We start from the raw sequence: 23,412 nt of genomic DNA on the forward strand, positions 1-23,412 counted from the left end.
GGCCAGGAACATCTGTGGGATCCTCTGTTTTACTTCAGGCATATCCTGCAGGGGCACCTAATCAATAGACTTGATGGTGGTACAAGGCCAGCTGGTCGCAGGGTGGTAATCAATAGACTTGATGGTGGTACAAGGCCAGCTGGTCGCAGGGTGGTCATGGCAAAACACACAAACAGTCCAATATGCCCCTGTAAAAGGAGAAGACTTCTGAAAGAATGATAGTGTCTTTTGTCATAGCCTCAGAGGTCTTAAATTAAATCGAGACATGCTATTAAACCACGATGACACTTTCATTTGTTATCTAAAAGGGTCGTTTTGTTCCACAGGCAACTTTTTTGTCTCCACGTCCAATAATACCCTCTAGGCAATGGGGGGTCAATTGAATTTGCTGCAGACCGCAAAGATTGACTGCAGCTACAATCTCTTTAGGGAGTTTTTTAGACCAGCCTATTAGATAACCTAATTTGATTCCTAGTGAAACTTGGTACTTAAAGCATGCACAGGAGAGAAACGGTGAAATGGAGAGAGAGAGGAAATAAGAAAGAAAGAAAGGAAGAAATAATAGATCATTTGGATAGATAGATAGTATAGCCTACTTTGAGAGTACCTGTTTACTGTGTGGAATGGTCAATGTAATGATTATGGGACAAAGACAATTTGTTGGTTCAATAAAGGAGAGAACACACCAATATGGAATAAGCGAATGTTTATTGGAAAGATTTTGGCAGCAGTTTAGCAAAATGGCAAAGGCAAAATTATGGCAGAGCATTATTTTGGCGATTAGACTCCAATTGCATTTATTGAATAAGATTAGCTTTTAATAGGGAGAACCCCCCCATTGGAGCATTGAAGTCTAGACGCTGGTGGTGGCAGCTGAGCAGATGAACCTCCTTCCTTCTCAACACTAGATGACAAGGTGGAGTTGGGGATGGAGGTGGGTTGCTTGTTGCAGACTGAAAAGAGAAGGGCAAAGTGTCAGAGGCAGAGATATTTAAAGGCGGAGTCCAATCACCTGATTGGCTGCTGCGAAGTGCTAGGATTTGAGAACAGATAATGATGAGCCATGATAGTGCTGAAAGGCTGAATGAAAGCGTTGGTTAAGATCTTCCTTATTGAACCTACGCTAAAAGCTACATTTGTGTGATCAACCAGTATTATTACAGTACCTTGAAACATCAACTTTATTATAGAAATGTGAAATTTCCATTTGGGATCATTTCTTTAGGTAGCACTACAGATATACAGTAGGCGTTTTCATCACACAATATTTTCCTTGGCTGATAAGTTGTGTAACATGATGTAAGGGTATACGTCTTTAGAGTCGGTGCTAGCTTGACACCTGCATGGGTGGCATGACAATGAAACAGAATTATCTATCAATAAACAACACAAACTGTATGAATTGTCTTTTGGTTGGATATAAAAGACTCTGTAGCATTTCTTCAGATAAGGTGAAACCCATATGACTGAATTTGGCATTTCTGTTTCATTCACATTGAGACAGCGATCAGAGAGACAGGGGTGGGCGATGTGACATGCAGCAAAAAGCCTCAGGACCGTGGCCTGTTTACTGTGCAGATGTGACTTCACATCTGCATTTAGCGTACTCAAATCTAGAGCTCAGGCCACTACGCGTCCCTCTCACCTACGTCACACCTCCGATCTGACTGATATGCCCATATGGAAGATCTCTGTATCAGTCAGTCCTTGTCCCTTTTATACCCATATATGGACGGATGTTTTACTGTGCGTGCAACTGAATAATAGTGAACATCACAAATGAGTGAATATTATTAAGGTAGTCTTTGATAGGCCTACGTTTGTTGGGTGAAAGGCACAGGGGGGAGGTGCATTTGGTATAGGCCGGATGTGTTTAAAAGCAATGAGCACAGATGTCTGCTCATCGCCCTGTTGTTGGAAATGTGTAATGTGTGAGTCACTTGAATCGATGAGTCATGACGTTGAAGGGATCCATAGAACTCAGAGAGATCGTCTTATTACTCGTGATCGTCTTATTACTCGTGATCAGTACACATTGAGCATTTGAGTTTGAAAGACCACTGTCTTTCAAACTCAAATGCTCAATGTGTACTGATCACGAGTAAAAACCAGATACAAACCAACAGTGCCACAGTGTTAAAGCGATGGGAGAACAGAGCATTTAAAATGCTTCACTGTCCAAATATATTTTGTCCATCACTGGCACTCATTTTGACTTTACAAAGACTTGCATTGAGAGCAAGTTTTAGTTCATTCTTCAGATGGCATTCCAGTTGTTTGGCTCTTAAAGTTTTAAATGAACTCCAGACAACTGGATAGGGATATTTAGCCAGATTGCTGTTTAGCAATGCAGTGCGTGCGTGCGTGCGTGCGTGCCTGTCTCTTGTATGTAGTGTTAAGCTAATATACAGAAAATAACAATACCCAGTTGAAGATGATGTATCCTAGCCTGGGCAACATTCCTTGCCATTCCTTTTCGGGTTTATGATCCAGTCGGGAGCAGATGGTAACTTTCGTCATGTTGTAGTCAATGATTTGCAGTCATCAGGCAGGAAACCACATGCCGGAATCAGTACCCTGTACCCAAAATAATTCCTGCGTCATAATTTTAGGGCCTACCCAATAAAATCCTTGATGCAGCGTAGTTTTGCTGATTGTTTAAATATAAATGTGAGTGTACTTTCCAGAGACTATTTAGCGTCTGTATACCTTTGTTGTCCCACAGGGAAATTCTATTTTATTGGGTAGGCCCTAAAATTATGATCAGTTGTTGTTGTGGTTTTCTGCCTGATGACTGCAAAGTGACTACAACACAACATGAGGTAAATTACCATCCGCTCCAGACCGGTTCACACGGCGATTTTGGAACACAGACAGACCAGGCTTTCCACCTCGGAGGAAAGTCTGGTCTGTCTGTGTTCCAAAATCGCAGTGTGACGCGAGTTTAGATGTATCCTAATTGCTTAAACTCGAAACAGAAGAGGGGCATAGAATAAGATTAACACAAGCATGTGGAAGCATGATAGAGAATGACCTTTGCTTGTTTACATGTTTAGGCAGTTAGTTATAGCTGATAGTCTTTACAAAAGGTGGCCATACGTGAAGGAGTGGAGAGGCTGTCTGGGAATCAAAAGGCTGGCACTTCGCCTGCACGGCTCGCCCAGTCTACGTGTTGAAGTGTCAGTGAGCAGGACACTGAGAGCTCCCTCCTGTGCGCTCATCTGAGTCTACTGAGCAGGCATCTGCTAGGTGAAGCCGTACAAGCAAAGAACAAACAAAATAGGTCCCCCCAGGGACCAGGAAATACTCCATTTCCCAAGTGATGTACAACCTGAGAATAACCTTCCAATTCCTTAACACCAAGCAACAGTGCAAGACTAAGAACTTTGTTTCCTATGGTGATCCAGCCTAGGACATACCCACAGACTGGTTGTCGGAGGGTTTCGACAACTTGGGATGCCCGCGCCCAAAGACAAGGCATGCAAGGCTGGCAAAGTGTGCCATCTCTGCTGCCCTTTATGGCGGAGCTGCCACTGCTTGTGCCCAAGGAGTGCTAAGTGACATGTGTAATTAGGCCTATATCATGAGGACATATCCATGAGTTTGTGAATGTAACCTTTACTGCACCTAAAATATTTGTGTTTCTGTATGCATTGTTAAACTGTGTGTGTGTGTGTGTGTGTGTGTGTGTGTGTGTGTGTGTGTGTGTGTGTGTGTGTGTGTGTGCTGTATCTGCATAGGCCCAAGAGAAGATGAGAACAGCGGCCAGCGTGGTTGCACTGAGCTTTCTGCTCAGTACAGGTACTGTAGGACTTCATGTCATGTTATTGATGTTCTTCTGTATATACTCTTAAAACAGAAATGTGTCGTGTGTCTTTTGTCACTTGTCAGTGTGTGAATTTCTCATTTTTACATCAACTGAAATGTTACACTGAATTAATTGGCAAGTCACAAACAAAGTCTATAGTCTAGGTAACTTTGTGTCCCTACAGTAGAGGCGAATATTCACAAAAAATAACATCTACACCCATAGCATTGCTTTAACTTGTAGATTGGCTATTTTAGGCAAATATATTTGGTGTAGAGGGAAAAAGGAGGGGCCTAGTTCCCTGGGGGACTCCAGTCAATTGAGTATAGGGCTTAAGTGCTTAAAGACGCATATTAAAGACAATATATTTGCAGTTAAAGGTTGTAAGATGATGTTTAACTTCAGCATTAACTATTAATTTAGCTTCAAGGCATAAAGTCATCTTTTGTTGAAGGACGCTGTCTCTCTGTAGTAGGACAGTAACATTGATGATCTGAATTAGTGTTGAAAATCTGTCTTTTTTTCCCCTTATAGCTCTTTCTGCCCCTGTGAAAGGTAAGATTTAATCTCTTGTACTAGTGAATCTTCTTTATATGAATTTAACGCCATGCACTTTACTTGCCCTCCTATGTTTCATTGTTAATTCATATTGAGAGAATACATTCTAAATAAACCATGGACCTTTGCTAAAATAATATATTCCTCGTAATTTCCCTCCACTGACACGTCCCTCCAAAATGTCCCCCTAGAAGAGAAGTCTCAGACCAAGTTCCATGGAGATGATTTCCACATCCCGTTGACCTCCCTGGCGGTGGAGGTTACGTTCCTCCGCACCAACTTGGCTCGTGTGCCGGAGGCAGTGCTGATGAAGTCAGGCAACACGGTGGGGACCAGGGCCAAGCTCAACCGCCAGCTCATGTTCCTGATGCTGGACAATGTGGCCGAAACAGACGAGGGCGTTTACACGGTGAAGAACCCAGAGACACCAGATGAAGTCCAACGCATTGCGCTCATCGTCCGAGGTATCAGTGTAGAGTGACCATGGCTGCTCTGTAATGTGGGGCACGCGTTAATCCGACATCCCGTTAGTCCAACATACGTGGCCGGTTAAGACTCACCCGTGACCTACGCATGCGGTTATGGTTATGGTTATGGTTAGGGTTAGTGATGCATGCGGTTATGGTTAGGGTTAGTGAGGCATGCGGTTATGGTTAGGGGTAGGGTTAGTGATGTCGGATTATTGGGACATCAGGCTAACGCTACGTACCCCTCTGTAATATTGCTATTTCTAATATACGAGATATGTACAGTAGCAGCAGCCATTGTAATGATGGGTAAACAGTAATAACACTTTAAGTGGGAGTGTGTTTCATTTACTGTACGTGTTGTTAGTGTACGGTCATACAGTACATGTGCAAGTAATACAGGGGAGTAGTAGTAGTAATGGCCTGCTGAGGCGAAATCCTCGTCAAAGTTCACCAAAGTAAAAATCCACAAGAGGCAGGAGAGGCAAATCATTTGCTTTGCCACTGGACGTTTCGCCCCTTGGAATAGAAGCGAATGGCAGGCGAATCTTTAAGTATTCATGTGTGTGAACGTACTCTTAAGTCTTAATTGCTCAAACGAAGTTCAGCGAGGTCAAAAGAACAAAATTACATTATTGCTGAGAAAGTGAACAAATGCGTTACCATAGCAAAGTTTGTTTCATCTTGCTCGTGCAATCACTGCAATGTCTAAGTAGCCAACACCACCAGATTATTCTGAAACCAAAGGTAGGCTAGCTACTCTTGTTTTATTTCCACAATCTGCCAACAAGGAATGGACCGTTTTTAGGTCGGCTGAGGAGGTCAGTGTACAAACTCTGTCTTGACTCTTCGCTAACTGAGGAACAAGCAGATGGCAGTTAATTCATGGAGAGAGATAGCATGCTCTGTCGCCAGAAATGGAGAAATCCCCAAGAATAATATTTCAAAGAACGTCGGAGCGGGGGATGAAAACAAACTCCCCGTTTCAGTGCTGTATACAGTCGGATGGGTCTAATGTTCAGCAGTCAAAGCAGAGCTGCATTGAGTATAAAACATGTACGTCCTCAGATAAGTTGTTGTATGCTGCCAGACTTACTGTGTGCCAGCATGGAATTAACTGTACAGGAGCTGTCCGTGCTGGCACACAGCAACACCCAAATAAGAACACACCGTCAATGAATGTTATTAACTTCAGCTGTGTTTACCCATCACGATGGCTGCTGTGAAAAGGGTCGGCTATATAGTATGCCAATGCTGTACCAATCTCACCGTCATTTCGGTATTACATCTATGCGCACGTTTGTTGACTCTTGAGAATGTATTGTACACAAATCATGGGCCTATAAGTGAACCAAACATCCAAAAGGAAAGGTGTCCATTTGATCACATGAATGACACTCATCATCTCACCTTCACCACAAACTAGGTTTTAACACATTCGTTAAATTCCATTTTGAAAAGGGTTTATACAAGGGATAGTTACATCAGATCCTGCATATTTGTAATTACCAGACATATTTACCATCAGGGTAACCCTTCATTTTACGGTATGGTAATTACCAGGTAACTTAATGTGGGTAGCCTCATTTTGCTGCACTGAGCTCACTTGGCATGGAGTCCACAGTACAGCACCTGCACCAAGGACTGAGTGCATTGGAACTGCAGTGCCCACCAGCAGAACCCAATGAGATCATACAGAATCTGTCCCTGTAGCGGACCCAGCTGGCCTTTTAAGGATGAAGTGTGAACTGATGATTTTGAAGTTGCTTTATTCATAGATCAACGTAGAACTGGGACAGAAATAGAATACAATATATCAAAGGTCATAAATCACTACAATATAATCCATAAACAGTTCCAATCTCAGGCACAAAATACATTTTCCATGCATCACAAGTAAGACGTGCGAACGCGAGAAGCGAACGCAGCTCGTAAATTGCAAAAACAACAATTAGAATAAATTACGTAATTTTTTAAGGTTTTTTTTAAGTTCTCTTTTTTTGTGGTTTTTTTTAAGTTAAGTTTTTTTTAAGTTTTTCCTTTTTAAGTTTTTTTTTTAAGTTAAGTTTTTTTTTAAGTTAAGTTTTTTTAAAGTTAGTTTTGTGTGTGTGTGCGTGCGTGCGTGCGTGCGTGCGTGCGTGCGTGTGTGTATGTGCGTGTGTTTTTGTGTGTGATACAGCTGCGCCCTCTGGTGGTGGGCGGGTGGTGTTACCGCGTGACAGACACACAGACAGACAGACAGACATGATCTGCTGGGTCTCATAGTTGCGTTCGCAACTAAAGTACATTACACAATACATAAACAGCCTTCTGCATACATTTTCACAATAATACCAATAACAGTGCAAGCAAATCAATAAAATACCTTGTCCCCCTTGCCAGCTATAGTGCTATCTTCTGTGTGTGGCATCAGTTCGTTCCATGGTTAGTTGGCATTTGACCGTTCCTTTGGCCTTCCTTTCCTTAGCCATCCACATAACCAACAAACTTTAGCCACACCAACTCCAGTGCCACAGCTGAGCTGGGTCCCAATTATCTGATTCTCATCAGCTGCGATCAGTTGTTGGCACAATGTCTTCAAATTAATAGACTTCCTGTTCAATGCCTCACAACACTGTGAATATATACTAAACAATAAAAGTATTACCTGTGGGTCCGTTACAGTCCCTACACTGTAAATTATACTTAGTTTCTTGCCGGCCGGCATACATCTACTTGTAGATCGGATATTTTCGATCAAGCCCTTAAAATCCTGTGCTAATTTAACATTGATAGACAATGTCAAGATTGAGCAGAATAAAGAGTACATTTTCACTGGATTTTGCAGTACAAATGTTGGGAGTTTTTTTTTTACTTGTTTCCCAGATTACATATTACCTACTGAAACTGAAATCAATACAGTGGATGATTGAAATTCAGCGACATCATCTGTGCCTACAAGATTTGTGGAATAATACAATAACATTGAATGGACAATATGGGGCACGGTGGAACAGTCGGTAGTGCTGTCGCCTCACAGCTAGAAGGTCCTGGGTTCGATTCCCGCTGGGGACGCTGTGGGCGCTGGGGGTGTGTCCTCTCCTCCGCAGCATCAGTGCCCATACCCGAGGCGGGGTTGGCGAAAGGGCCTTTCTGTGTGGAGTTTGCATGTTCTCCCCGTGTCCCCTAGGGTAGGTACCCTCACAAAAACATGCAGTAATCCTCCTGGTCTCTAAACTACCTCCCCCTGGCCAGCCAGGGCGCCTGATGGAGGGGAAAGGAACTGGTCGGAATAACGTGTTCCTTCCATGTGCTACGTCCAGCCGGGGAAACTCCCCACTGTCAGGTGAAAAGAAGCAGCTTGGACTATTCATGCATAGAAGGAAGCATGAGGTCAGTCAGCTGCCCCCCCAGGTTGGCAGAGGAAGTGTAGCGCCCAGGATTACATTAGATAATTGACACTGCATGGGTGAAAAAAGGGGTTACAAAATTGTGGGATACATTTCTTTAAAGAAAAAAAGGACATTTAATTCTAATGGTGTTTGGGTTAGGGTGGGCCGGTGGGGTTTGAGTAGAGCTTTTAATCTCACCCGCATGTATCAATTAATATAAAATGTATAATTTAGGAATGCAGCAGATGCTCTAAATTATAGTCATAGAACAAAGTCCAAGGTCTGAGTGATTGAGGAATTATAAAGTAACTAGAAGCTCGACCCACCCACCTGCAACATGCTTTTTCTAATCACTTGAATCCCATTAGGCTATATTTACCATATCATTTTATCCTCCCCTATATAACTCTGTGAGTCAAGGAGAAACTTCACTTACTGGAAGGAAATGTTTGGACATTAGAGATGAGATAACCTCTGATTGAGTCGAGTCTGTTTTTATCTGATCTCCTGTCAGTGTTAGCGTCGTATGGAGTAGACATCGGATCTGCCATTTGTGTCGCATCAGTCAGCCACCACCGTTGACTTGCGGCACCGTGGAACTGATGCATTGTGGTCTGAAATGGATCTCTGCACTTACCCCCTTTCAACCATGGCAGTCCTATTTTGGGCATGCCATTAAGACAAAACATTTCAAATAAAATTCTAACAATTTATTTGACTTACTGACCATCCCTGTGACCTCATTTATACCTTCTGTTTTCTTTCTTTTGTGTGTGAGTGAGTGAGTGAGTGCCCCATCCTTTTATTGAATTTTCCACCTTTCTTTTTTCGTAAATATAAAAATACAAAAATCTAATTTCACAATTTGCAAAAATAACAGATTAATTGTGTGACTTGTTCACACACACACACAAACACAAACACAAACACACACACACACACACACACACACACACACACACACACACACACACACACACACACACACACACACACACACACACACACAACGGCTCAAAAACACTGAAAGAGAACTAGGCTCAATGCATCACGGGAGAGGACTGCAGTGTAACAGGATGTGGAAGAAACGCCATATGGAGCCGGCAATGTGCAGAGAGATGGAACAGGCACAAATGTGTGCGTGCGTGTGTGCGTGCACCTGCATAATATGTGTGTTTGCAGCACTGAACAGCGTGCAGCAAACCCCAGCCAGTAATTATGCGGTTCTTTAACTGTCAAACCAACCCCCCATCCTTCCCTCCCTACTGTTTAGCCTGTCTTCATCCTGTCTTTATACTCCTCAATTTGGGTTCCATCCTCGCCTCCTTGTTCTAGCCTCCGTGATATGTATGCATCGCTGCTCCTTTATTCTCTGCGCTCAAATGTCGTTCTCTCTCTTAAACGACCCTTGCTTTCTTCCTGCTTCATCACCCTGCTCTTCTTTCCTTCTAGATTGCTCCATCGAACAGACTGTGAAGTATGGAGATGATTTCCACATCCAACTTACGGGGGTGACCGCTCCCATCACGCTGGAGTTTAAATCCAGTGACATCGAGGCCAACCAGACACATATGTAGGTATTGTCAGCTGAATTGTGTGTGTTACAAATGGTGTGGTAATTAAACAAATGCACCGACTAACCTGTCTTGCCCCTCGATTGTGACCTTGACCTTTCCAACCTAAACGTAACCACACTACCCAATTTTGGTCCCCACAAAGAAAGGGAAAATCAGATCTACAAAGTCAACACCCTTCGCAACCGGCTCCTTTCACTATTTGTCGTACGATGAATAATGCAATAATGAATGTATAGGGCTTAACATTTTAAATGGTTAATCATGTCTTGGGGCCAGGCAGGCAGCCTACTGATCATTCCGTCTGCCAATACATTTGCAAATTATCTTGCTAACAAACAGACAGACAGACAGACAGACAGACAGACAGACAGACAGACAGACAGACAGACAGATAGACAGACAGGCCATATATCAATTCCCTGTCAAGCGTGGCCACGGGCAGGTTCATTAAATAAAAGGGAAGTGTATTGTTTCCCCAGCTGTGACATACTATCAAGCACAATGGAGAGTCTTCACTAGGCAGGTTTTCCAACCAAACACTACACCAGCTGATTTCAGTAATTAACACAACTTCAACCAGAGAGATGGGAACTAATTAGTGAAATCAGCTGGTGTAGCTAAACCGGCAGTCAGCAGTGAATAGTACAAAATAAGGAAGGTGTAGGAGTAAAAGAGACAGCAGGTTATAGCCTAGTATTTTGTGCAAAAATAATGGTTGTTTAAGATCTCTGACCTTTAGCTGGCTAAAGACTAAATCCGATTCCTGCCAGTCCCCCTAGTTACTCATCCCGGGAGGCATACTATGGTCCGACGGAGCATTGGTTCGACATGCGTCCACACCTCGGACTAGCGCCTGCTCCCGTGCTTGCGGTTATGGTTAGGTTAGGGTTTGAGGTGGGTAGTCGTGTTTCGGACCAATGACTCGTCGGACCAAACACATGCACTCACAGATCCCGCCTCCTTGACAGTCTTGACTCAATGTCTGCAAGACCGCAAATGTAAAACCGGTTGCAAGAATCCGGCTGTGTGCAAGTGAAAAGAGTTGTTGAAACGTGTTTTGTCCATCTGTGCAACATACATTTCTCTAATTAGATCAACCTGTCTACTCAAAACAGTTCACTTCATCCTGCCTAGATTGTTGTAATGCTCGATCTTCTCATCATGCCTCAGCAAAGGCTTCCTACAACGCTTGCAGTTGGTGCAGAATGCGGCTGCCCCCAGAACTGGTACAGGGAGGTCGGAACACATAACTCCAGTTTTAGCTGATCCACACTGGTTGCCATGCAGTGACTTAGCTCTTCTAATTGTTCCTAAATCCAGATGGGTGACAGGGCCTTTGCAATCAAGGCCCGCGGGCCCTAAAGACTCTGGAACAGCCTGCCATTGGACCTCAGGCTGGCTAGTTCAATAACTGTTTTTAAAAACCTATGAATGCACATCTGCAACCATAAAGTGTTGTTCAATCCCAAGCACGTTGTGTTGACTCCACCGTCTCCAGATACTCACGTCTGCACAGTCACGACGAGTATAATCTGGCCGTAACTGACTCCTTAATCAGCTTTCAAAGCAATCATTCTAAAGTTTAGAATTTGGTTCGGTTTACAATCTAAACCAAACTGAAACCAGGCGGTGAAATGCCAACTCTCCTTTCAACAAAGGAAGTTGACAAGCTAACCTATCTGACCTTACCAAGTTACCATAACCATAGCTTACCTTATGTTAATGTGTCCTACCACTACAGGCCTGCTCAGGTACTGCTGACCGCTACGGGTGAAGCCAAGGAGGGGTACCAGGGTCGCATTATTGATCATAGCGGTCATTTCGTGGCCCTCAGTGGTGTCACCGGGGCCGATGAGGGCAGCTACACCGTCAGGGATAGCCCAGCTGGAAAGATCCAAAGGCAGGTCTGCCTCAACGTGAAAGGTGAGCGGTCAAAACCCACAATGAAGTAAAGTTGGATGGATTGGATGTATTAAATCTGGTTATGACCTTTGGCCTTTAAGACATGCATAAAATAAATCACTTTTTGCCTTACATGGGAGAAACAAAGAGGCAGGCTTACATGTTATTAATAAACAATTTAGGACATTTGACTGACACTTATTCACAGTGAATCAACAGGTAGACATTCCATCAGTTAAACACAACCTGTGGCGAATCATGGACACACTGGGAGATGTATGGACCAGGGCAGTCCCTGGCCAGCAGGGGGCATGTTGAGTATCCTGCCCCCGATCCCCTCATGCTATCAGGGTAATCTGTCCTTCTTGTTGTTACTCCTCACTTCCTGTCTGCCATAATGGCTTTTTAAAGAGCACTGCCTTAATGGGCGCCATCAGACTAATGCATATTGGAGATGCTCCATGGTGCTAGTAAACACATTCACATTTATCAGGGTTATGTTCTGCAGTAGAATTGTGTGTGTTCTAACTTCTTATAGGTCACAATTATTTCACACAAGCTAAAAGTGTATACCATGAAATGCCAAAAAAATACAAAAAAAACAATGATGTCCAATGTTTTTGATAGGATAGAATATAGATACTCGTTGGCATTTGTCTGAGCTTCATCTCTTGAGTAAATAATACTCATCAGCTGTAACAATAATTACTATTAGATGTAGCCTATTGGTATACATTAACATTATAAATTTATAATATCTTGTGATTATGAATATATTAATAACTACCTTGTCTCCAATAGCAATGAATAATAATCGCTAATAGAGACCGTTGATAAACCACATGATATTATAATTGTTGTTACATTCATAAATATCTCTTCTCTACTATGAAATGTTTATAACATACATAACAAAAACATAGCTATAACAGGCATCTGTTCGGTTCTGTAGTGTACACCCCAGAAGTCCATAAATCCTTCCCAATTCTTCTTCCTGCTAAACAAGTGTCCCAATCAAGCTGTAGGAATCGCTAGTTCAACGACAGAGAGAGTTCTCCCTCAAAAAAAGGCTTCCTACGTACCTGCAAATACTGTCAGACAGTGTGTCCAGTGTCCACCCTGCCAAACCATGGAGACATCAGTCTCTACGGTGGTGGCGAGCAGGAACTTTACCCCTACAACACCTGGACACCAGCCCTAAAATGGTTTCAATATTTGAGCACGAAGATGAAATTAATCATTGGGTTAAGCAGGGCGTTGTTGTAAAACAGCAAGCTGGTCATTCTTCTAGTGTAATTTTTCTTCCACTCCTCATTTTTGTTTCAGAACACCATATCTTCCTCAATATTCCTTATGGAGGGAAAATGAAGTTCAACGTCATCATTAACAGCTCGACGGCCCTTATCCAGTACACCCCTGCAGCCGACCCCAAGCCCCACATCCTGCTGGACAAGGGAGAGCTCACCAGTGTAACTACTCTTTATATATATTATATATACTTACTTAACTGTATGGTGTATGATAGCATGTCATGCTCTCTCAGACTTCTGTGTTCAATGCTTGTAAACGCATCTGCCCTACACTATCTTTTTAACTCAAAATGTCATGTTTGTATCATCTTTTCTCTCCAGGCTCAGGCTTCGTTGGGTTTTGAAGGCCGTCTATCTTTGGAGGGTTCTGAGATCATTCTCGAGCAGGTCAAGACTTCTGATGCAGGAGACTTCAAGATCACTGACGCGAAGGAATTTGTCGTCGCCAACATTTACCTGAAAGTAGACCGTAAGGAGGGGAGGGGGGGTTGTTCCATGCATGTGAATTATAGGCTTGTGGGTCATAATCGATTTGATTGATTATGAACAATTATCTATAATTTAATCAATCATTATTTTGGGCTAACCTGACTCGGCCAGATTGCGGCAGTATTGAGTTCACAAGTTCCCTCCTGCCTGCATCTGGTCTCTCTCTCAAGCAGAAACGATGAACCGGAAGCAGCGGGACAGAAATCTGATATCTCCATAATAATGTCGAGTTGTAGTCTTGTTAGGTTGTGTTTACATTTGCGCTGTGGCAGCGCTTCAATATGTCACCAGTCTCGCGTTGATCCCGCCTCTAGCGGCCGCATACGGCCACATATCGCTCCGATCAGAATTTGCTCGGAGTACATCGTCTCTGCCCGAGAGAGGCCAGATCGGAGTCAGGTTCATTTTGGACATCTTTGTGTTTGTGTCCGGGTAGCTCAGTCGATAGAGCTCTCGCCTTTGGACCACAAGTTCATGGGTTCGAGCTCAAAGTTGTGAGCTTGTAGATGGGCTATTTGTTAATATCTATATGAATACATTACTAATAAATACATTATTACGTACTGTTATAATTTTAATTGCATGAAAACATGCAATAAAGAATAAAATAACGCTTAAGCGGGTAATTGATTGTTGATATATAATGTTTTTCTAATATGTAAAAAAAAAAAAAAAAAAAACATGCTTCTTGATTATTCCATTAATCTAAAAAGTAAGCAATAGAATAATTGTTAAAGGTATATTCAGTGATTTGACTTAATTCAAATATCACTTATTTTTTCTTTTTTTCTGGATAATCCTCCCTACTATAGAGTGTGCTGACCATATAAGGAAATCCTCCCTGTCCCCAGTGAGCCCCTGGGGTCAAAAAACCCTAGTTTCAGTTTTGGTGGCGGGTGGCAAAACCTTCATCCAATCAGGATGAGAGGGGCCTTCCTCCAATCATGATCGAGTGGGGGCGGGCCTTGGTGCACATGCTGTTGGCCTGTTGCACTTCCCCCCACTGTAGAGCGTGCATGTGCACATTTTGTTACCGGGGCGGACTGGGTGGTTTTCCAAATCACCCAAATCACTGAATGCTCCTTTAAGAAGACAACCGAGAGTTGCAACCATACTGGTGTTGGTGTTGTGCTGTAAGTGATAAAGAGAGTGACTGCCACAAAAGTGCCATTGGGCAAGGTGTTTAATCAAGGCTGCCCCACTCAAGCATGAACATTAGATGACACCAGCTGTACTTCTAGCCTCGAATTGGAGCTATTGATTAGCAGGATTTCAGGAGCAGGACCACGCCTCAATCATGCTACTTCCATTATCTTATCAAATACACGTCTAAACCGCTCCCTTTCACTTTTGTATTCTGCTCCCCTCCTTTCCACCCACTCTGCCTCTCTTCCTTTCCCCACTCTATTGTCTCAGTAGGGCCCTGAAAGGTTTCGTCATGTCATTTGACAAATGGAAGCATTACAGCAATCATCACACTCATTGATTTGTTTCATTACTCTTCATTCCTCAATGAATCTGTTAATTGCAGGTTGATTGATGGTGTTTCACACTGTTTACTTTGTATATAAAAGCATCCAGTCGACTTCACGTGGTATAGGTGAATGTTTGAATAACAGTGTGAATAGCCTTGGTATCAAAGGGGTTGTGTATAGAGTAGAGGGTAGAGTAGTCTCTCGAGACAGACTGTTGACTCACATCAAAGGAAAAGAGGGTGCTGTTTTTCCTTTGTTTTGCCAATGGGTTCCCAGATTGGGTCATAATGCTTCAACAATTCCATTACCACAGAATGACACCACAGAGGAAGGGGTTATCATTCCTTTCTTTCATTCGCTGCATTCATTCTCTGAATTTCATACAAAGGTCAGTTGAATAATTTACTCTCCCACTCCTTTGCTCTCTGCCTCCCTTTCTCCCCCCCTGTCGTCATCTCACATGTCCCCCCCCCCTCTCTCCCTTCTCCCCGTGTGCCCTCTTCTCTCTCCTACCATGTCCACCCCCTATCTCCATCTCTGTCTGCCCCTCTCTCGATTTTCTCTCTCGTTCTATGTACCCCCCGGCCTATCTCCTCCCTCTATGTCTTCACCCTGACTCCCGCCACTCTCTCCCTCCGTTCCCTACACCCAGCCTACAGACTGCCAGCGGTCTATGTGGCGATCATTGCCCTGCTGGGTCTGCTGGCCTTCCTGCTGCTGGTGTGCCTGCTGTCCTGTCTGTACAAGGTGAAGAAGAGGAAACTGAAATTGTTTAATTGTATTCTCTGCAGCTATTTGGTCTTGTGGCCATAAGGACTCTGTTGTGGTTACCAGTCTAAGTGCCCTTATTTTATTTAAATATACTGTATTTATATGTATGTACTGTCTGTTTGTTTTTTGTTTTTGTTTTTTTAAGTAATTGTATTGTCTGATGTATTATGTATTGTTCTGTTGTATTGTCTGTTTGTAAAAAAAAAGAAAAATGCAATAAATATATTGTTACAAAAAAAAAAACAAGGTGAAGAAGAGAGCCAAGCGTGCCTCCGATCTGGAGAAGATCGCCCACAATGCTGGCAAGGAGGAGGAGGGTGGTGACGCCTTCCGGCAGGTCAGTTTATGGAAATAGAAACACTTCACGTGCTTATCTACGGTTGGTAAAGTAGACTTATTGTATTCATTTCAGTTTCATGTAATGTAATGCACTTTGTAACTCTGTGTGTTAAATCAAAAATGATTATATTATCATAAAACTTTCTCTACTCGCAATAATATGCCATTTGTCAGTGCGGGCCGGTAGTTGAAGAGTCAGTCACGTACTGAAATTGCAACCTCCTCGATTCGATTCCAGACAGAGATCTGTGTGGCATGTCTATGCCCCTCAACTTTCTTTATGTGTGTTCGTGTTCGTGTTTGTATTCACAGGTGGTGAAGAACATCACCCAACTCAATGAAGATTCCAAATGTTCCCAGGCTGACAACAACACAGAGAAATCTCAGAGTACTGAAGTGGACATTAAAGTGAGTCCTTATGGAGGTGCCTGGTGTCTCAGCTAAACTCAGCCAGTTGCTATAGGACCTGAGTTTGGATCCAACTGCAGACAGTATATAACGTTCTGTCTTTTCTCTTTCTTCACAGGGTCTGGAGGTGTCCTCCAAGGAGGTTGGCAATAACCTTGAGACTAGTGACTCTGGGGTGGGCTTCAACACCACTGCACTCCCACTGGACACAGACACCGATGCCGGTGAACATATGCCAGAGTCTGAGGCCGTGAGCCTCTCTATTTCTCATGACGTCAAGGCAAGCCCGCTTGCTGCCGAAACCAAGCCCAGCGCGCCGCCTGCTGCAGAGCTTAAGCCCAGTCCTGTGGCTGAGACAAAGGCTAGCCCAGTAGCGGAACCCGAGACCATGAAAACCCCTGATCTACCCAAATTGGATGTCCCCAAACCAGCAGACGTCAGGCTCAGCCCAATCCCAAGCCCTGTCCTCAAGACTCCAGACGTCAGGCTCAGCCCAATCCCAAGCCCTGTCCTCAAGACTCCAGACGTCAGGCTCAGCCCAATCCCAAGCCCTGTCCTCAAGACTCCTGATCTACCCAAATTGGATGTCCCCAAACCAGCAGACGTCAGGCTCAGTCCAATCCCAAGCCCTGTCCTCAAGACTCCAGACGTCAGGCTCAGCCCAGTCCCAAGCCCTGTCCTCAAGACTCCTGACATCAAGCTCAGCCCAGTCCCAAGCCCTGTCCTCAAGACTCCTGACATCAAGCTCAGCCCAGTCCCAAGCCCTGTCCTCAAGCCTCCCCCGAGTCCCATCTCCAAGTCCAGCCCAGAGGCAAAAACGCCAGAACTAAAGGCTCCTGCTCCCAGCCCAAGTCCAGAACCTAAGCCCAGCTCACCCCTGGCTCCTTCTCCCAAAGTGGCCACTCCATCACCTGAACCCAAGGCTGCCCTGGCTCTCACTCCTGAGCCTCCCAAGCCAACCACCCCGGAACCGGTTCCAATCTCCAACGGTACACCCGAGCCCGATCCAGAGTCCAAACTGACCCCAGACCCTTTTGATTTTCTCGGGCAATCCGCTCAAAAGGCAACCCCTGCTAAAACCCCAGAGCTAGACTCTGCCAGTCCAGCATTAGAGTCCAAGGCGGATGCCCCTGCCAGCAAAGATGGCACTGCGGCCACCGAGTCCACCACTACCTGAGAACAGGCTTTGTAAAGGTCCAAGAAAAGCTCCACAGATATCGTCCATATTACCACCACAGTAGACAATCGAACACGCCCTACCAAATAATGATGGAACCATAGCAGTCGGGGCAAGGACCTTGATATTCAGTACAATAATAAAACTTCTAATGCCTGAACGTAGAAGTAACTCAATCACAGCATCTCCCCCTGTCTGTACCTGTAACACTTAACCCTTTTAGATACTTCCTAACTCACAGAAACAGTTCACTTAACTAAACTATAGTAGTTGTATGAGCAGTTTGTTGATTGTTAAAACCTTTTTAGTTATATACTACTATACTCCTTGCTGCTTATTTTTTTACAGCTGTAGGCTCCTTTCTAATTTGTCTACTTCACAGTATGACTGCCAGACTGCAAATAAAAATCCTTTTGCAGAGTTTACAGCTGAAAACATCAAACCCTGAGGACTTTTTCTAACACTCGTTAAGAGATGGACAGAATGGTTTACAACTTAACATTTCAGACGCAGACGCATGAGCTAACATGGCAACATCGACAGAACTCCCATCCTTAAAAATCCATTAGTGATAGGAAACAACATTTGTCACCCATTTAAGATGCCTGCTCCCCTGTCAGCATGTGGGAAAAAAACGACATTAAAACAGCATGAAAACGTTCAGAAACTATTTCTCAAGCATATACATAATGAAAGCATTGGCCTTTTACAGCCTCTCAATGTTTCTCCATATTGCGTGTGATGTCCATTCTTGTTCTTATTGGAACGCACCACGGAATGCACCATCGAACATCGACCTGAACAAGTGAGTCCTTTGATCATACGAGGACATATTCCACTATCGTCCGAAAGCAACGGAAAGAAGACATTTTAAAAACCAACATCTTCGAAGCTGAAATGGATTTGAAATGTGCCCAGCCTTCTTCTCGAGGAAACATCTGTACTGTAGTAGGATCACCTGTATAAGCAAGGTGCATGGCATTATTCTGTAACTATACTAAAATCTACTTACAGCACTAACATCACCATTTTATAGCCTCTCTGCTAGAGACCCCCCCCTCCCGCCCCAGTTTCTTCCTCCCGGCTATGCTCGTGTTTCTATTATTGATGTGTTCTAGTGTCTGGATCAGCCATTTCTGCTGTTGGCTTTCGACGTCCCTCTGTTACGACGACAGCTTGTTGTTATTCTTACATTTGCAGAGGAACTCAGCCGAGAATGTGGAACTGGAAGCTCATGTGGCCACATAGTGATTCTTTATTGGGATTTCTACACCACTGTATCTGTAATAGTAATAGTACCGTTGTTAAACGTAACAAAATATGTTTTAATAATATTAATAATTTAATATTAATAATATAATATATCATCGGATTCAAGAAAATGGCTGAACTAATTGGCATAGTGTGGGGAGAAAAAGCTGGAAATATGAAACTAATGATGCTATTCGTCGTGTGCAGTGTTGTCTACCGAAAAACTGCAGATCTACAAGCTCACACTGTCAAAGCGCAACACATTATGAGCTTGTAGTAGATTAGTTGGTGAGGGTGAGGGACACAGGCACGTAACTAATTATTAATTATTAATTTAGTCTTAATCCAGCTTTAAGATCGTTAATGTTAAATATTAACTTTAATATACACATTATACAGTATATATTATGGGGAGGTGGGGGTGGGTTGGCCCTTGAGGGTTATTCAAAACCACCTGGAGGTTCCTGCCTCTCTTTCTTCCTTTTTTTCCCTCCCTTCCTCTGTTTCTTTCCTTCCCTCTGTCCATCCTTCCTTCTGTCTTTTTTTCCCTTCGTTCCTAACACACCTATCACTGGCTCTCTAAAAGATCAGCTCCTGTAGCAATGTGGGCGATGTTCCACAGTTTCTCCACCGATCTAAGACATACTGTAGACAACATTTCACAAATGCTATTGCCTATACATCCAGAGTGATGTCAAGAGCACCAGTGATATTTGTGCTTGTGTGTCTGCTTGGAAACAGTGCTGCGAGACCATCACCACAGTACTACCATATCGTTGCTGTTTGCTGGAAACCTCATGTGTCCAAAACTGTTACCTTTCAGAATTCTAATTCAAAAGTAGCAAGAAATAGCTGATAAAGCTCGGCGACATGTTTTGAGCTTATAGAAAGCTACTTTTGTGTAACATTGTAGTATGACGAAGTAGGTCATTCATTTACAAAACACACGCACGCACGCACGCACGCACAGCGCACACACACACACACACACACACACACACACACACACACACACACACACACACACACACACACGCACACACACACACACACACACAGTTAAAAGTATGGAGATAGTGAGAGGTTTCTGCACATAACAGCAACCATATTGTCTCTGGAGCAGTGTAACGTGAGGTTTCAAAATGTGGGGTGCCGTTCCGTTCCGTTCCGTGCCGTGCGTGGACATGAAGTGCAATGTAATGTAGTATAATGGGAGTCCATTTCCTGTGTTCTATGGCTGGAAGTGTGTCGATGCATCTTTGCTTCACAAAAAAAAGGTATATCTCTACCTCAGTGTTTTAACTGACCACAACTATATATGGTACGAGCTTCTTGGTGCATTAAGTCAGCACTCAAGCATTTTAAGAATCCCGAGAGAAGCACAAAATGAGAGCTATGAAAGGCCAATGAAAAGGGTTTACTCAAACCAACTTTAGTAAGCAGCTCTTCAACAAACTCAAATGATGGCCTTTCTTTATAAACTTGAATGACTTTTGAATTTTCTTATGAACACATGCTACAGCATCTTAAGATAAGATTTTGTCATATTTCATCATACTATAATCAGTGAATAAAGTACATATCCAAACTGATGAAACGATAGACAGATTTGAAAGGTCATGGTGCTCAATATGTGATAGATGTGTCATGGTCAGACATACTGGATAGAGACGGAAGGCCTTCTAACGATGATGGTCTTACACCCACAAAATACATAGGACATTTCCCACTTCCGCAAGGTTCAAAGGTGGAATTGTAAAATACGTTTTTGGCAACACTTTAAGGCCGTATCTATCCACTTATCCACACACACACACACACACACACACACACACACACACACACACACACACACACACACACACACACACACACACACACTCACACAGATAATCAATCCCTTGTCCTGCTGACTTGGTCCAGCCTTGTAAATATTGCATGTGTAAGCTGACTTAAAGACTCCCCCTTCAAGGTTGAATGTTTTTACTGTATACAATTATTGTTGTATCATGCTTAGTGATAAAAGAAGACAACTAATACAAACTATCTCTTACAAACCTAAATGCAGAATATAGATGATATATATATATATACACATAATGCTATTTAGTAAATACACTAATATTCACTAATAAGTTAATCGAATTTATGAACCAAATATTGTAAAAATCCATCAAGGACAATGTTAGATCAACTCTGTGATTGCCATTCCGACCTGACGATACTCACAGCAGAACACTCACAGTATTCCATATTGTATTCAAATTATTAATCTACTGTATGTCACTTTATGAAGAAAGCATTGATTGCAGCATGCCCATGACATGTCCTCCAAACAGATTTTATATTGTCTTGTAAAAAGACAAATATGTGTGAATCGATGTGTGATATTCAATATTTTGCATTGTCTTTCAATATGCATTGAGAAAATGTGTGTGTGTGTGTGTGTGTGTGTGTGTGTGTGTGTGTGTGTGCGTGCGTGCGTGCGTGCGTGCGTGCGTGCGTGCGTGCGTGCGTGTGTGAGAGAGACTGTGGGTAACTGTTGGGTTTATGGCTGTACAGTATGTGTGCATCATGAATCAATGTATCGGCACTTTTGTTAAATTTGAAACTGGACCTTATGTGTGTATCTCCATCTGTTGTGGGTACTATAACGTATCCATGTGTCTGCTACTCTGCTTCTGTTGTCTTGCAATGCTAAGGGAAACAAAAAACAAAAATTAGTGACGTGTTTTTTTTAAGTTATTATTTTTAGTCATGGCTGTGGAAGTGTTTCATGTCACAAGGGAAAGCCTGTGTTGGATATGTGTAACCCTGAGGTGCTCCGAGTGGTTCTTGCCTTTGTTTTAGTGCCTGAAATATTCAATGGCTGTAGTCGGCCGGCCTACTTAAACCTGATTTATGATTTGTTGTATGACGTTGTGTCGTTGTGAACTTGCAAATCGCCTACTTTCTGCGCGCAACACCATCGTATGATGGAGTACAATTTCGGCATTTGTCTCGACTCCTTATGGCACCTTTTTGTTACATATATTATTAGGCCGAGGGGATCTAGTTTACTGCTGGTTTTCTGTTCTGTAGATAATCAACAGCATTTGCCTGGTGTCCCCAGGTCTAAATTAGATCTGCCCAAGCTCCTAGAATGAAGTGAACGGTTCTATGGATCTCTAGGATGGGTGTTGAGAACCATTGAGTTACACAGAATTCACAACCTGGACAGTAGAGGCATGTAGAGGCACACTGACTGATCCATGTTTCTCAGCTGGTGGTCCTGGGGCCCAAGAGGGGCCCATTACACATTCTTACAGGGTCACATTAAAGGAGTTAAATAGGGGGAACATTCTGCTAGTATAATAGGCTATAGAACTCCTGGTTTAGACGAGATATGACATATTTGCTGTAAAATAAAATAGGCTATAATGCACTTGGGCACACCTTGTCTGCACTTGAAAAGACTCTTGATAATGAACTTGTTACTTGATCAATCTGACTGTCAGGGTTTCATATTAAACAAAACATAATAGCAGCAAGGCGTCGTCCATTTCAGTATAGGAATAGGTTGCGTGTGTAAGTTAATGACAATGGATGGATTCCAGATATTATATTAGGGTGTTAGATTGATTAATATGTATGTGTGTGTGGTACAAAATCATTATTTTGAAGTGTGCTATACTGCTGTAATTTAATCAGTGATTATAGCTACCAATTCTCTGGCAGCGGTCAGGTTGTGAAGATGAAGATGTTGAGAGAAGGGGCCGGCAGGGAGATAAGATAGATAGTTAGGATGTGTACAAGATTTCAAAAGGGGGGGCAGGCAGATAGCCAGGATATGTTGAGAAGAGGGGGTCACATGTCGAGAAAAGGTCAGCTGGTAAGACTAGTAATGAATAGACCAGACTAGTAATGAATCAAGGATGTGTAGATGTGTGTAAAAAGGGGGGCAGATAGCTATATGCCAGATTTGGTAAGTGTGCCGTGTCGCACACCAACAATAGTCAATCTACAAGCTCACAGTAGATCGGCTATTTCCAATGCCCGACACTTGCGTACAAGTATCAGGATTTTTATGGTGTGTAATCTGTGTTTATTAGCAGGCTGAAGGAACCCTTGGTTTTGCATTTATTGACGTCTCAGAGAAGATCAAGTTTGCCAAGGCTCTAGCGTATCTGGTACTGAGAAGCATGACAATACCTGCTTATTACAATTACAAACAAAACACTATAGTTTTTTTTTTTACGAGTGACACTCCTCTTGCACTATGTGAGCTATCTCTGCCCTGATCATCTGTTTACTTCTGCTGTTCTTTGTCCCTGGTACGGTGGTCGTCATGTCCTTTGGCCTGGTGTGATGTTCAACTTGTTTCTTCTCTCGTGTACCCACTTCCTTTTTGCACAACAACACACACACAGACGTTTTGTAAAGGAGATTAGTTTCTTTCTTTATTTCATGTCTAAAGAGATACTAAGAATAAACAGAAGATTATGACATATATGGCGTCCTGTTATTATT

General features: G+C 43.1%; 1 protein-coding gene across 1 annotated transcript in view; it reads left to right on the forward strand.

Moving 5' to 3' along the window:
* Positions 1 to 18,901, forward strand: part of LOC306924297 (uncharacterized protein) — a 24,435-nt gene extending 5,534 nt beyond the window's left edge. The window contains exons 2-12 of the mRNA XM_079502766.1: positions 3,741 to 3,801; positions 4,343 to 4,363; positions 4,558 to 4,830; positions 9,657 to 9,777; positions 11,523 to 11,704; positions 13,010 to 13,152; positions 13,315 to 13,462; positions 15,610 to 15,704; positions 15,976 to 16,065; positions 16,380 to 16,475; positions 16,594 to 18,901. Coding sequence (XP_079358892.1) covers positions 3,741 to 3,801; positions 4,343 to 4,363; positions 4,558 to 4,830; positions 9,657 to 9,777; positions 11,523 to 11,704; positions 13,010 to 13,152; positions 13,315 to 13,462; positions 15,610 to 15,704; positions 15,976 to 16,065; positions 16,380 to 16,475; positions 16,594 to 17,652 — 2,289 coding nt within the window. The 3' untranslated portion in view covers positions 17,653 to 18,901. The remainder of the gene's footprint in view (positions 1 to 3,740; positions 3,802 to 4,342; positions 4,364 to 4,557; positions 4,831 to 9,656; positions 9,778 to 11,522; positions 11,705 to 13,009; positions 13,153 to 13,314; positions 13,463 to 15,609; positions 15,705 to 15,975; positions 16,066 to 16,379; positions 16,476 to 16,593) is intronic.
* Positions 18,902 to 23,412: the final 4,511 nt, after the last annotated feature.

Source organism: Electrona antarctica (genome assembly GCF_951216825.1).
Source record: "Electrona antarctica genome assembly, chromosome: 6".
Classification (NCBI taxonomy): domain Eukaryota; kingdom Metazoa; phylum Chordata; class Actinopteri; order Myctophiformes; family Myctophidae; genus Electrona; species Electrona antarctica.